Source organism: Tetrao urogallus (genome assembly GCF_951394365.1).
Source record: "Tetrao urogallus genome assembly, chromosome: 7".
Classification (NCBI taxonomy): domain Eukaryota; kingdom Metazoa; phylum Chordata; class Aves; order Galliformes; family Phasianidae; genus Tetrao; species Tetrao urogallus.
This window is the reverse complement of record NC_136820.1, coordinates 12,190,545-12,206,542: the sequence shown is the minus strand read 5'-3', so window position 1 is coordinate 12,206,542 and position 15,998 is coordinate 12,190,545. Positions and strand designations below refer to the sequence as shown.

Sequence of the window (15,998 nt, the reverse complement as noted above, 5' to 3'; positions counted from 1 at the left end):
GCAGCATCTCAGTCAGCTTAAAGAGAGCCATGAGTGAGAGCAGAGAGCCATACCATCGCACTGCGAAGTGCAAAATGTTTATACAATGCAATTTGATAAATCAGTGCCCCTTAATTTCTGCGGCTAATCACAAATCTTTCACAAAAGTGTATGCTTGTGTCAAGCTGTAGCAAACTAGCAATAACCACTATTACATGAACAACAGATGTTCCTAACACTGCATGCAGGTTGCGTTCTTGTTTTTTTCTCCTATGAAAAGTGTTGTGAATATTCCTATATTGAAAATCCTGTGGTTTTTTTTTTTTGTTGTTCGTGTTTTGTTGCTGCTTTGTTTGGGGTTTTTGGGGAGGAAAGGGTGAGGGGAAGCAAAGGAAGGGATTGGAGATAATACTGTCCAGGAAAACTTGCTTAGGAATAGGGCTTGCAGTATCATCTTCTGTATCTGTATTGTAATGTAGACAAGCCCCCATTTGTTCAGGAATGTCTCTAAATTAAATTTTGATGTTTATATGAGAATCTAATCCTTGCTCTTTGTTTTTTCAGATTTAATAACTTGTTTGGCCTTTCTAACCAAATGAAACTACCTACTACTCCAGTAGTTTTTTTGGTGTGTGCTATTAAATTTCGCTAATAATGGATCTTCTGACACATTATTAATGAATATGAAAATGGAATCGTGTTATTGTTAATAGTTGGCAAGATGAGTTTCAGGAAGGACTTGAGGCTTAAAAGGGATACGCATTGATTAATTATCCATGTAAATTAAAAAGCAGTACAAGATGCACGCTTCAGTCTTTATACACACAGATACTCAGCCCACTTCCAAAAATAGTTTTCTGGTGAGCATGTATGTGTGCAGTCACAGGGAGTGTTACTTTCTAAATGTCATCAGTAGGTTTCTTTTTTCTTCCTCTGCAGTTGCTCTGTATGCAATCAGTGCCGTTTACTTTGCTGGTGTGATGGTTCGTCTGATGCTCACTCTGACTCCTGTGGTCTGTATGCTGTCTGCAATTGCTTTCTCTAATGTCTTTGAGCGTTACTTGGGTGATGATATGAAGAGGGAGAATCCACCAATAGAGGACAGCAGCGATGAGGATGACAAAAGGAACCCAGGCAACTTGTATGATAAGGTGAGGACAGGGAGCAGAAGTTAGGAGTTTAATAGAGATAAGCTTTGTTATTTTTTGGAACTTTCCTAAAGATCTGAAATTTAGAGTAACAAAGTGCTCTTCTCCAATAAGCTGTAAGTGATGCTCTGAAAGAAAATCAGTGTCAGTAGAGAAGTGGTGCCTGCTAACCGATCAGCAGTGAGTCTTTAACCAAAGGAAGTCTGCAGTACTGACCCAGCTTTCTAGATGGCTGATGGCAGGCAGTTGCTCCCTCTCCTTTAATACAGTGGTTTTGTGTCACCTAGTGTCTAACTGCTTCCCTCTTGTATTCCCTCCTAGACAGAGTGAAATTAAAGAATAATGTATTTTATGGGAAGGTATTTCTGTACTCATATTCCTGAAGAAGATGGTGTTACCTATTCATATTTTTATAATTTAGCCTATGTTACACTAACCAGTGCATGAGGGTTTCTCCCTGTTCTCACAGTAGACTCCAGTGTCTCTCTCTTCCACTCCGCCTTATAAAAGGGCATCATCACACTAAGCTAAGTCACATACAGCAGATTTTCTTCTTCTGAAAAGATTTTGGGGAATAATCCAGTCTTTCAAGTTGCTGCGTTGTCAAAACGTTCTTGTGCATACTTAGTTAATTTGGAATAGAACTTCGCTGATTTTTGCAGTGTCCCAAAGCTTTCGTGAAGTGCATGTAGTGAAGGAAAGGCCATTTCGGTTTCACTGCTATGGATGATTGAATTTGCCATAACAGCTATGTTTGTGTTTGTTCAGGCAGGCAAAGTGAGAAAACATGTATCTGAACAGGAGAAAACAGAAGAAGGACTAGGGCCCAACATCAAAAACATTGTTACCATGCTGATGCTGATGCTGTTGATGATGTTTGCTGTCCACTGTACGTGGGTAACGAGCAATGCGTACTCCAGCCCTAGCGTTGTTCTTGCTTCTTATAACCATGATGGGTAAGTAATGTCACGGGTTTGAAAATAATTATAGGGCAAAAGCATTTCCAGTTCCTTTGCGTTTATAACTTGTTTTGCTTTTTGTTATATTAAGGCAAAACTGTCATCTGAATAAAAAAAAGTCTTAACGTTCTACTTTTCAAAAATACATAACATTTCAAAAAATACTTAATATGAATACATGAAAATAAATCCTGTCCAAAGCCAGTAAGCATAATAGTTTAAAAAAGAAAAAAAAAAGGTATTTGGGTCATACAATTTGTTAATGAATATATATTCAACTGGAAATGCATTTAATCACGTCTTGAAAAGCAGTTTCAGCTTCTGGCTGTTCAGCTGTCCACGAGTTTAAGCTCATGAGTACAGGCTAGGGACTGAATGCCTCTTAGGGAGTGGAAAGTATAAAAAAGACTTTGTTTGTGAGCCCAGATTTATCATGATGCAGTCGATTCCTTGCCAATATTTGTACTGATGTGAATAAAATGAACTCTGTTTTCCAGCACTCGCAATATCCTGGATGACTTCAGGGAAGCCTACTACTGGCTGAGACAAAACACAGACGAGCATGCCAGGGTAATGTCGTGGTGGGACTACGGTTATCAGATCGCAGGGATGGCCAATCGGACCACGCTGGTTGACAACAACACTTGGAACAACAGCCACATAGCTCTGGTAAGCATGGCAATGATCTGCGAGTGCCAGCACCAAAGTGTCCTCTTCTGGACAGAAAGCGTAGATGTTTATTGAAGGATAGTCTGACACAAAGAGGTATCTTGGCTGTTAGTTCAGCCCTGTAATAAAGGTTGGTTTGGAGCTAGACATGATCAATTCTGCTTTTGGGTTTGACTGGATTTTGAGTGGCACCCTGAAAACTGACCGTATGAAATGCATTTTTCGGACATCCTGGAAATCTGAGAAAGTAGCAATAGAAGTGTTGCAGACTTGAAGTGATTGTTTTCTCAAATCTGCAGTTTGATAAAACATCTGTACCTTTAATTTCTTCCAGTTCTGAAGTATAAGGGTTGTGTGTGCCATCTAAGGCAGGGCGTTTGTTAGCACTGTCTGTGTCTACAGAGGCACTATCCTTTTTTCAGAAACAAAGGAATGCCATACATTGTAGCCTTACTAGGTGCTGTGTAGTCAGCCACCACTCAGTGCCTGCTTCTTCCCAGAAGACCTGTGTTCTGTGATGTGGGCAGAGGGCCAGGAAGAGCTTGAGGAAAGTGACAAAATAGTTTCTGTCTTCTGTCAGTACCCAGCGCAGCAGTTGGACCAGATGTGCTGGCAAGCAGCGTTCAAAATGAACAAATTAATTGAGTTATGTTTGAAGCATACAAAGTACTGTAAAAATGTGTGAGGTGAGGTGCTTTTGGCAGTGGCAGGGAGTTAGAATCAGCCAAAAGAAAGCTTGGGAAATTGAATCAGTGTTGCTGATATTAGTCAGCAAGCCTTCCCATGTAATGAGGCTTTTCTCTTTTTTTTTCTTGTTGACCTGCCAGAGTCAGTGTGTTACAGAGCTTCTAAACTGAATGTCTGTCTGTCTGTGTTCATCTGCTCTATAGATAGCTCTGTTTTGCTGTTGCCAGTATCTGTAGTACAGATGCTAAGTCCAGACCTGCAGATTCTTCAGGACAAGATGTATAAGGTGAAGAGACAGACCATAAAACAATCACCTGTACTTTGTACACACAGTAACTGTGCACGTTACAGCACTGATTATTAATGGTTTTTAATAAAGAATTCTCCCCAGTATGACTGGAGGGTTGGTACTGTTAGCTTCCATCTGCGAACAAAGGGAGAAGTAAGCACTATGTGTGCTTTGTGGCACATCTCTGAACTTGTGTTCTGAATGAGGCATTGCCCTGAAATATTTGCCAGATGACTTTTTCCTGCGCAGAAATGGAAATCTGCCAAATAATTTCATGCAGATAATAGCTAAGAAACTGAGCTTCTTTTTGACAGATTGCAGCGTAAGCTTAGTATTTTCTAATCAAGATCTTAACTGAATTTTACCAATTTGTATTCAGTATTATTTATATGGTAGTTGTGCCCTTCTACTACAGTGAGACATTATTATACTTTTAAGTGCAGGAGATTCTATGGCAAACAGGACTACTGAGCAGATGCCAGTTAGTGACCTAAGTGGATTTTTAAAGTAATTTTTAAGTGAAAAATGAACATTCCGGAAGATTTTTTACATACAGCTTTAAAAAGATTTCAGGGCCAAAACATTGGCTTGCCGGTGCTACGCTTTTAACTCAAAGGTAACTCTAGCCTGGTGTTTTCTCTCCATAAACTTTCCCTGAATTCCACACCAAGGAAGCCTGTCTGCTACTGAGCGCAGTGCAACATGGCTGCTGTAGTAGAGAGGGACAGAAGGAAGGAAAGAAAAAAAGGGAGGGAGGGGGGACAGCAAAAGAACACCAGCATTTCAAAAAATGTATTCCTGTCAGGCTGAAAATAATTTGCAGCACGGCATTTTCTGCCACACCAACTTTTTGGCAATGCAGCCGTCACTGGAAAAATCTGTAGCTGCCACAAAAGGAAAGCGGTTGTTACCACACTTCTTACAGCTTATTTCAGTAGGCAGCCCTTCCTTCTCCTGCGGAGCAGAAGCCTCTTCCATTCAGGTTGAGCTTTAGGCCTTCTAAATAAAGACAATCTGTTTTATTTACTTAGAAGGAGATTGTGGGATCTGGTGGGTGACCGTATTTTTGGACTTGCAGATGCTTGACCTGAGAACGTGGTCATTAGGGAGCTGTACAGATCCTGAGGGTGTTTTTGCTGTGATGCAGGTGGGAAAGGCCATGTCCTCAAATGAATCGGCAGCATACGAGATCATGCGAAGTCTGGATGTGGATTATGTTCTGATTATTTTTGGTGGTGTGATCGGCTACTCTGGTGATGACATCAATAAGTTCTTGTGGATGGTGAGAATAGCAGAGGGGGAACATCCCAAAGATATTCGGGTAAGTGGAAATGCACGCAGGGAAACTGAAGGCTTCTTGGCTGAATGTGTTCTGCATTTTCACCTCCACTTTTTTTCTTTTTTTTTTAACCTTTATTTACTTTGTCGTTTTTCTGGTGTTCATCACAGTGGAGGGAAATCTCTATTTACTGCAATTATTTGAAAAACACGTTGGGGTTGTTCTTGCAGAACAATAGCAGGGCAGAGGCCTGCAGTCTGTAGCACAGGTTCTTTCAGTATTTAGCTATGAAAGGTCAGTAATCTCAAAAGCTTTTCAATTTCTTTTATGCATTGTAATAAAAGAACAAGGTATTTTTTATCATTCCTGTGCACCACTGAATTACTGAAAAACAAGTCAGAGCATTCAGAATGTTTAAATAGTTGGTGTTACAGATTTCTTCAAACTCTGTAATAGCAGGAGACAAGCTAGCATTAATATTTATTTATGTAGAGTTGAAGTTATTTGAATGTCTCTGATTGCAGAAGTCTGTAGTGATATTTGCTTAAGCCAGACAAAAACTTTCAGACAGCACAGGCATAATGGAGAAGCTGCATGGAGAGTTTCATCTTGCACTTGAGGTGAAGACAGCAAAAAAAATTATATGTACAAACTGTGCACAAAGGAAGTCTACAATAACACACAGATCTTGTATATTAACAGTATGGTGCTTTGCACGTTTTAAGAGTAATTCGGGCAGATATCCTCCAACTAGTTTGTATGTTTTCAAGTCAGTTTTCCAGTGACTGTTTACAGTAAAGAGACAAAATTTGTAGCGAGACAAGAACAGGGATGTAGAAAGATTGTTCTGCAGCATTTTAGCTTACAGTGAGGAGTTTGTAATTGATTCTACCTTCAGTGAGCACCATCATGACTGACTCGAATCGGGCTTTTAAGTCAATTTAGATTCTTTACGAAAGCTTTGTTAGTGTGGTGGTGGTGGTGGTTTGTTCTGTTGGTTTTTGTGGAGAAAGGAATGAGAAATTACCTTACGTAGAGGTTTAGTTTATATTGACTCTGTCTTCTTTTGCTTTTAAAGGAAAGCGATTACTTCACTCCTCAGGGAGAATTCCGGGTAGACAAGGCAGGTTCTCCAACACTGCTGAACTGCCTCATGTATAAGATGTCCTATTACAGATTCGGAGAGATGCAGGTTAGTGCTAACTCTTCTACTGAACCATAATTAAAATGTGAGAATACAAATGCTACTTTGATGCATTTTCCACTGTTTAGATTGAGCACTGCTCCTAATAGTAGAATCGTTAAGCAAGGAAGTTATCTTCACCAATTAATTATAATGCCTCCAAACTACTTTCTGCACAGAGCCTTTAGGCAGAAGCAGTTGTACTGCTAACCTAGACTGACACTTAGCTTTGTGCTGTCCTTTACTTGGTCTCAGATGAGTGTCCTAATTCCATTATGCAGAGCACTCAATAAGCTTCAATTCTTATGTGGTGGGGAGCATTTGTTGTTCATAACAGCAAAACAGAACTATTAATAATAGTCTTTATTTAGTATCTGTCAGAAACCATCCATTTTCTACCCAAGTCACACCAGTATATTGTGCAACACCATGCTATAAGAGGGGGAGTGCATAATTGATGTAAACACATAATTCTTGGGATCATCAAACATGTTTGTAGCTAAATCGGCCTGCTTTGCTTTTTTTCTCCTGTTCTCACCACCAGCCCTTGTCCCAGGGGCTCCTCATTCTGACCTCTTTGCACAAAAGCCCTTTATTCAGCTATAGCTTTGCAGCCAAGGGATCGTGTTCCTAACACAGGGGTCAAATTTAACTGATAACCCCAATAAGAAACTATTTTGGACTTGTACGGAAGAAACATGGAAGTGCAAACTATTTCAGTACGAGAGTAGAAAAGTACACATTAACAGCTGTGCCAAAAAAAACCCCAACCTGCTATGAGCTGCTGTACCTTAGTCTTCCACTGGAATAGTTTAATCTCTGAATGCAGAAGTGGTGTTTCCATCGAAGATACAAAGCGCTGTTTCTTGCATCAGCTGCAGGAATGAATGAGACTTCTCAATTTTTACAGTTGAGAATAAGAGAGTATTTTCTGTGTAGCAATGACCAATGTAATAAAGGAAGTAGCATCCTTTGACCAGACCAGTGGAAATTGCTGCCCTGTGGTATGAAGCACCAGTTTGTGGTGATGTGCTTTTGGGTTTTGTCTTAACTAATACGCAACTCTAATCTTTGTAGCTGGATTTTCGGACACCCCCAGGATTTGATCGTACGCGAAACGCTGAGATTGGAAACAAGGACATTAAATTTAAACATCTGGAGGAAGCCTTTACCTCAGAGCACTGGCTGGTTAGAATATACAAGGTGAAACAACTAGACAACAGGGAGACGTTGGATCATAAACTTAGAGTAACCAACATTGTACCGAAACAGAAGTATTTGTCAAAGAAGGTGGGTTCCCAGTGAAGTAACTCGGAGGGTCAAGAGAGGGCAGTTTACTTTTAAGTCAATCACATAGCGGGTGAATTGTGTATTTCCACTAACCAGAATATTACGGATACTGTTCATGTTAGTGTCCAATATCGGACCTGCCTGCTGGTAATAATTGTTAATTTACTGTCTGCTTAACTTACAAGCATGTGAAGACACAAGGCTAGATTTTTTTTAGGCAGAACACTAACTGGAAATAGAGCGTGTCATTGGCTGTTACAGCTCCTAAGTCTTCATGTAACTGGAAGTATAATCTCTAAAGTAAATCAATTCATGTTTCAGTAACTATGGCTCACTAAGTAAATTCTGTGGAAGTTGCTTTCTGACTTTGTTTGAAAGTAGTGATGCCTAGAAGTTTAAAAATGGCACTTTTGTATAAAATAAATTAAATATGAAACTTTTGTTGATGGAACTTAAGTGTCTGGCTGCTTACTGTTCGATGTCATCTTAGTGTTAGTTTGGCGTGCTGCTTCAGCCTGCTAAGAAGGATTTGTTATCAGGGAGCACGGGAGAACCGTAGCAGCAGCCCTGTCCTTCATGGCTTCTGACCCCTGTATATGCTAACATACGTTGCAAAAGGAATCCCAGAATCCTGTCAGAAAGAAATGTGTGTGAATTAGTGCAGGCAGTAAACATACGTCCGTCATATAAGTACAAATAAGGAGTGTTAGAGGGGACTGGTAAAGATGGTAAAAGTTGCATATTTTAAGTGAAATAAGGCATTTGAGAGTTGCCAAAGAAGCTAGTCTTACTTTAAAAAGACAACAGAATTTTTTCTGAACCTAACATACAGTGTTACTTTTGCTTGTAGGTGATAAAGCAGGACTGTTAGTATTTGTAAATGCACTGACCTCGCTAGAGCTGTGCATGTGCTGGTTCTCTCGAAAGGCAATTTTGATCCAGCACCAGCTGTTGTAGCACCAACTACTAAAGGATTTCCCATTAAGAAATGAGTGAACCAGGAAAGAACTTGGGGCCAGTGTCTAAACTCAGACTGCTTAAGCACGTGCTGAGGGTTCTGCAGTAGCTGAGGGTTTCAAATGCTTGCTTCCTTACTGGAAGTCCAGTCCTTCTCCTGTCACTCTTCCACAGTGAGGGTGACATTGCTCAAACTCACCAGAGTAGCAAGTCTGAGTACTGTGTTGATATCTCACTTTAAAACACTTATTTTCAGCAAAAAGTTAAAAAGTTGTCTCTAATGGACACAAAGGAGCCTGCTGCTATGCATGGCACATTGCAGCAAGTGTGGGAGCTGCTCACTGTGCAGCTCTGCTTGCCAGGAGCTGACTATTTATTTATGCATTTGAATTTAATATGAGCCAAGACTAGCATCTCCCCATCACCACCTTTATTTAATAAAAAGAAGAAAGAGGAACCTAAAACACACTGATAAAGACCCATGAGCAGAAAGCACTAACTAGCCTGCAGGCAGCAGAGGACTAAAGATTAAAATATGCGTGTGCAGTTGCTCTTATTTTTGAAAAACATTTTTTGTGCAAATATTACTATCTACCTTGCCAACTTCAAAGAGAACCAAATAGGGCAAAAGATGTAAGGTGGTATTTCCAAACAAAACTAATGCTGTCACTTCTGCTCTTTGGCCTATTTAGTAAAGCTTTATCACGTTGGTTAATTATTAATTCTGCCTCAGCTCAAGCTTTGAAAATAACTCTACAAATTGTGTATATGCAGCTTGGAAAAGTACAGCACATACCAAAGCGAGTGCTGGGCATGAATTAACAATTGCAGTTTTAAAAATAATAAACAGGTATTACTTAGTTGAGGATTTACCCATTAAGCTCTTTAAAAATAAATCTGATGCTCAGATTGAAACGCACGGCATTAAAATCGCGGTCAAGATTAAATCATTAACTAATGCATTGTATTCTGTTTTTCTTTTTAGACCTCCAAAAGGAAGCGTGGCTACATTAAGAATAAACTAATTTTAAAGAAAGGCAAGAGACCCAACAGGAAGACAGTTTAAATACACTGTTCGAATGCTAATACGAAGCAGTTGTCCTTGAGATAACCGGTCTTTGCCTTTAGCTCAAGTCATGTTTCACAGCAACATGAGGGTACAGAACCATCATTGGTCCAGATTATTGTACAAAATTTTCAGGCAATGTCTGATTAAAAATATTGGCTTATTGAGAACAGCTGTTTTAGATTTGTAATGTGAAGCAAGACAGAGCTGCTATCCAAGTCTAGCAGCGTTTTTTTTATTGGTACATATTATCCTTCAAATCGGTTGAGAATTTGGACTGACTGCACCAAAGAACCCTGTAATTTGGTCCTTGGCACATGCATACTTGTCAATCTTTTTTGGAATACGTTCAGCTGAAGAGCAGCAGCATGTAAACTGGAATGGTTAAATCTAAAATGACTTGTTTTCGACAATTACGAGGAAATAAAGCTGTCTTTGAAATTAAACTTTCACAGTAAGTTCCTCCCATAATTACTGCTCCATGGTTTCTTCAGCCGTCCTTTCCTCTCGCTGCAGGCTGGTTTTGATGTGGGGTGTAAGAAGCAAAGCTGCAGTTCCCAGCAGAGCTGGGGCAGGACAGATAACCGGGGGACGGCTCCGACCGGATGAGCTGCTTTTGGTTAGCAGCGATTGCAGTGCTGCTGCCTTATGCTATCGCTTCATCAGGTAGACGAGGCAAACCTTGCACATTACAGATACAAGGGCTAAATTTGCATCCTCTGGAAAAAGCTGAATCGACAGTAATGAATGCTATAGAAACGTACAGCTGAGCACCATACTGTGGCTGGTGCTTCAGAACTGAAACTAAACTATTTTAGGAAAATGTTTACATTAGTAGAACAAGCAGAGCCTGTTGTAGGAAAGAAAAAGGTTGACAGGTATACAACCCCTTTTCTGTGTCTGGCAGTGGTAGAGGGTTTACAAACCTCTTCGCCCTCACCACCTTCACCTGCGAGGGCAGAAGTTCTTCTGGAAATCTGTTTCTCTGCATCTTTATTTAGTGCTCAAATCAACTGAAGAAATCCCTGCTGTAGCGCTATTTGTTTCCTCTGTCTTTTATACTGATTTCTTGTTTGTTTTTTGTTGTTTTTCTTTTTAAAGAAAAAGGTGGTGAAAACTGTCACATTAAATGCACTAAAGTAATATAAATGGAGATTGAACGTGTTCACTTTCCAGCTATAGGGAAGCTTTATACAAACTTGAACATTTTCTTTTGATAAAATGCAAGAAAGGGTTTTGCAGTTTGTTTTCCTGCCACAGATTGTAACTTTTTACAGAAACAAAACTTGCATCAGTGACTTGATGTGAAGTGCAGAATAGTATGTACCTTTCATGAAGAAAATGTAAATTTACAGTGTCCTTATGAGAATGTTACTGCTGACTTCTTTCCCAAGGTGTAGAATATTTTTGATTTACGAACTCATTTCCAACTCCAGTGGTTTTTTACAGACCAGTACTACAGCTGAAGCGTTTTCACAGAGGTAATTAAATCTGGATTTCTGGCCCCGTCATTTGGAGATTTCATTTATTTTGTTGCTTTCAAGTTCAATGCAGACCAGTTGTTGACTGTAGGGGAAAATAAAGTTAATTCAAGTTTTGTGTTAATAAGGGTGTTGTGTTGGTTTTGTTGTGGTTACTCAGTAATGTGGTGCTTACAGTCCTAGCAATAAATTCATGCATTCAGACTGGGTAATGCAAAGTTACTGACCTCAGGAAGTTGCTGCAGTGAATCCACAGCAGCTACTTACTAAAGCTGGAAGGTGTTAAGTTAAACACAGGACCTCTGCTGTGAGGAAATCCAAAGCAGCTGTGATAGTTTCAGGGAACACACCCTGCAGTGAATACTGCCAGCAGCTGGAGAAGCCTGAGAGGTCGCCATCACTTACATACAAGCAGAAGGGTGATGCATAACTTGTAGTATTCCAAGCAAATCTACACCTTGACTGCTCAGCAGCGGTACGAAAAAAGCAGTCAGGCATTTGAAAGAATGTGCAAAAGTCAGCTGAGCAGGTGCTGCTGGTCAGTCTGCTGTTTAGCTGTAATGCAGCCTTGCTTAAGAGGTGACCCTTCCATCTCCAAGTATCTTTACAGTTCTGTGAAAAAATACTTTCTATGTTAGCTGTCAGCATTTTCCTACAGTAGAGCAGAAATAACTACTAATTTTATAGTATTTTTAAAGCAACATGAAAGGATAAGCAGCTAACTCCCAAGAATCTCAACGAGCCTGGGCCCAGGTTTAACTACTACTTACCTGAGCATTCTTAAATCTAATCTGACTTCAAGGCTTTTACTAGCAGTCTGCATTACAATGAAAATTTGCTTTGACACCATTAGGGAAAAAAAAAAAAAGCCTTTCCAACATACCAGCAGGCATTGTGTGACCTTCCTTGGTCCCTCAGGAACCAGCACATTGCAGGTGCCCACTTCTCCCATCCTTGGTGCTCTTACAAGAGCTGAACCCCCCTTGTACCAGCAAAGGGCAGCACGCTCCGTTCTCGTCATTCTCAAACCTACCTTCCATCCCGGGGTGCTTCCTCACAGCAATCTTCTTGTTGCTCTACTGAATCAAGGGTGCTAGAGTTTGAAGCACAGTTACTACAAAGGAGTAAAAATCTAAAGGGAAAAATATGTTTGAGCCAGGCTCAGCCCTTCAGTTGCCGAAGAACTACACCTGTGCACCCATAGCTGATGCTGCTCAAGTTTGGCATCACTTGGGCACTGCTAGGAAGAGCAAGGAGAACACCACTGCTGTTGTTTATCCCAGCAGAAACGTTCCGAATTGCAGAAGAAATTCCGAAAGAGGAGGAGGAAGCTGTTTGTTAGTTAAGTACCTATCTTGGTAGATTACTCTTGGAAGCAGCAGTTAAATGCTTTGACTCAGCCCTCTGTACATATCAATGCCACTGAGAGAAAACTGAAATGAAATCCCATTTGGCTGTGACTAAAGCTGTCAGTAACGATGCTTAAAACACGCCATAGCCCTGAAGCAATGCAACGAGAGGTGAGGAACATGACTGAACGGTATTTCCTGTCTCATTTACAGCCACGGTTGGTCTCTGTTTTGCATTAAAACGAAGTCCTCTGGCATGGTGTTTCCCAACAATGTGGATGAATATTTAAAACAAACCAGACACATTATCCGACATGTGAGAAATGCAGACCACACCAGTGTCCAGTGCTGCAGTAATCCAGAATTTTATTTTAAAATAATCTCTGTTAATGATGAAATTTAAATGGAACGAATTTCAGAATTGAGGGAACATCTGAACCTTTTTCCTTTTTCTTTGCCAAAACAAGGCCTGTGCTTCCCAGCCTTTCCAAAACCACTGCTGCCCAGCCCTGTGCTCTCTGTGTAGTGCTGCCCAAATCAAACACCACCAGCTGTATGGTGTCTGGCAGGAGTAACAGGGAGGGAACACTCAAGTACATAAACAAAAGGCAGAGTTCCGCTGACCAGAACCATGGAAACGGATCACATGTGCCCTCAGCACTGTGGTAGCCCTGAACCTGGGAATAAATGCTCCTCATTAACTAATGCTTCAGTGGAAAGAGAGAGGGCATCCCCACTACTAAATGAGACACCTTTAATTCACGAGCATCGTAATTTTAACTTCACAAATCATGAAAGGAAGGCAAATAAGAAGAGACTGCCAGAGCATCTTTTAAAATGTTGAAGGTAAAAATTTCTGTTCAGAAAGTTCTTTCTGAACATTTCTAATTCAAGAAAAAAGTTGCATAGGCCTTCCACAGGTGTGCACAACAGAAATCTGAAGTACATGGATTACATTACAATTCCAAGTGTATACACTGGCTACTTAAAATGGAAAGTGATCTCTTGCAAGCCAGGCCAGCTACTGGAACACCTTACAGAATAAGGCTTAGGAATACTTAAGTTTTCGGTCCTGTAAAATGTACTGAACACATAACCATCAGAAAAGTAAAATGACACTTCTGAACATCGTTCTGAAATCTCCTGCTGATGGGATCTTTAAATAAGAAACTTTAATGTTTGTCTCTCCCAAGTTAGTTGGGAAAAGTGATGGTACCTGGGGACTCAGCATCAAGAGACATTTATCAGAGCACAAGTGGAATGTTCTCGGTATGCACCACCAACCAACCATGCAGACAGAAAAAAACCTTCAATTACAAGCATAAAGTTACTCAAATGTCCTAAGAATGACTACAGTATCTCTGCAGCTGCGACAGTGATGCCATCGAAGCCATGAAAGCTCTGCTCTTCTCCTAGCAGGGGCTGGAACCTCACAAAGAAGTTTCCAATGGTGATTTTCAGTGAGTGTGTGACAGTCAAAGGTTCTGGGAAAATGTTCCATTTGTTTAATTCTGCATTTAGAGTGGTCTTTGTGATGATGCTACAAACTGCACTGATTGCTCTAGTTACTTAGCAGACTAACCTGAAACAAGAGCAGAACCATGACGGGCAGACTGCCAGCAGGTGGTAAGGAATGCATTTTCCTGACGATACCTGGTGGTGGTATTCAGTGATTACCACAACTGCATCACTGTGGTGGTTACAGAGAAACACTGACTATAGCTAAAAATAAGATATTTCTTTAAACAAAAAACATCAGTTACAAAACTAAGCTCATTCGGTCCACATTTTTCTTAAGAAATAGTATTTAAATCACTCATAACATGAATCTTTCTAACGTGCAAAAAAATAGAGTATATCCAAGCAGACAAATAACATTCATGAGAGAAAGGCCACACTTCACTACACAGGGTTCTAAAGTTCAGCTTGGGAAGACTTATCAAGAGTTATATCCAGTGAACTAATGTTTCCTTGCACACACACCTCTGTATGGCCATCAGTTACTCAAGAGATTTTAATATCCAGCAAAAAATAAAGCATAATAAAATGCACAACATACAACAACAGATATAAGCAACACTTTGACCTAAATGTATTAGCGTAATAGGTGCAAAGCAAAAGTCATCCTGTTAATAAAGCAGACAAAAGGCACAACATAATCCACACTACTGCAAGACAGGGCCCCATGCCAGAGGGTGAGAAACAGAGGGGTTTCTTTGCAGAGTGCTGTTAGAACAGCACTGAGCAGAAGTCAGCACGTCTTACATCTGTTTGCTGTCACTCCTCTCGAAAACACACCTTCACTTGTAATGAACACAAACTAAAAAGCAATGAAGGTTTAAGAAATGTATAGAATCCACATTCTTTGTGTCACAGTGGTTATCTTACAAAGCAAGATCAAGCTGCAGGATTGTTTACTCTTTTATTTTACAAAACAAGTTACATCCCATTTCATTCATTTCATTAATAAAGTTCTTGTTTCAGTGTAGTAATTTACTAAATCATTACTTGGACATCAGAAAATCATTCATCTGAAAAGGCTTCTTATCTCCTCCCACGAGGAAGCATTCAAAGCGATCACAAGCAAAAAAAATGAAGGTACAGCTCTACCTGACCAAGGACTGAGGGGCTCTGACTCCACAGCAGCAGTGGGCATGGGCAGCTCGGAAGGCTCAGACCCACTGCAGCAGCTGCACCCAACTCACAGCCTGGCATTTCTGCACAAGTGCATCAGCAGCAGTTTGATTTTAAAGGCAGGGCTGTGAACTGGGGCTCCTCAGACACAGACTGGGAGGGCAGGGAAGCTGAGGCAAGTTTGAAGACCTCAGCTCTATCTGCCAGGAGGGATTTAGCAAAACATGTAACCAAACGCATCGGCATGACAACAGCCAAAAAACATCACACAGCAAGACCAAAAGCAGCTGGCTAGGAGCGACCAGAGACCTGTGAAACTTCTGAAGTAGGAACAAACGAAACAGTGAGGACACGCCGGGTTAGTGCCAACAACGTTCTTGAGAAGGTATTGCTACGTCTTGTAAGAGCAGAAAATTCACACCGCAAGTGACAGAAACATGCTCTCAAATCAGCATCCCAAAGAGCGCTGTCAACGCACCATTCACACGTCAAAGTGAGTTACCCCGTGACTGCTGGAACGGAATGACTGCCATTAAGTGACATCACGTTTCAAGTGCAAAACATTTTTGGCAAAAGTGAAAAATAGAAAACCTTAACCAGTACTAATAAAAAAGTGGTTTTTAAATACTAGCACAGGGCCTGATCCTGCAAGCACGCAACTCGGGAACCCCAGTTGATGGCAGCCAGAGTTCTGTGCCCTAAGGTTTAAAGGATAAGGTCTTTAAATCACCATTAGTGTTTATACTTTGTTTATGTGCAGTGTAAGTAACACACACACAAACACACATGCATACTGTGTGTCTGTATGTGTGTATATCGTACACGTGTGTGTGTCTGTGTATCCATACACATCAAATGGCTCCTGAATCACCTTGAGCTTGTGGCTATTTGAGATGCACTGTTCACAGTATATAGCTTCTCATTTGTATCTTCTGATAACGAGACCTACTCAGTGACATTTTACAAGTTATATACTGTGTCTTTATAATGCCTTTAAGGTAAGGTTATAAGACAATTCCTGCATCTTG

General features: G+C 40.5%; 1 protein-coding gene across 1 annotated transcript in view; it reads left to right on the top strand.

Annotated features, from left to right (window-relative positions):
* Nucleotides 1-9,506, top strand: part of STT3B (STT3 oligosaccharyltransferase complex catalytic subunit B) — a gene marked incomplete at both ends in the record, with an annotated part of 47,756 nt that extends 38,250 nt beyond the window's left edge. The window contains 7 exons of the mRNA XM_079538322.1: nucleotides 919-1,130; nucleotides 1,896-2,083; nucleotides 2,584-2,755; nucleotides 4,879-5,052; nucleotides 6,089-6,202; nucleotides 7,271-7,483; nucleotides 9,426-9,506. Of these exons, the coding sequence (XP_079394448.1) occupies nucleotides 919-1,130; nucleotides 1,896-2,083; nucleotides 2,584-2,755; nucleotides 4,879-5,052; nucleotides 6,089-6,202; nucleotides 7,271-7,483; nucleotides 9,426-9,506 (1,154 nt within the window). The remainder of the gene's footprint in view (nucleotides 1-918; nucleotides 1,131-1,895; nucleotides 2,084-2,583; nucleotides 2,756-4,878; nucleotides 5,053-6,088; nucleotides 6,203-7,270; nucleotides 7,484-9,425) is intronic.
* Between the last annotated feature and the right edge of the window lie 6,492 nt (nucleotides 9,507-15,998).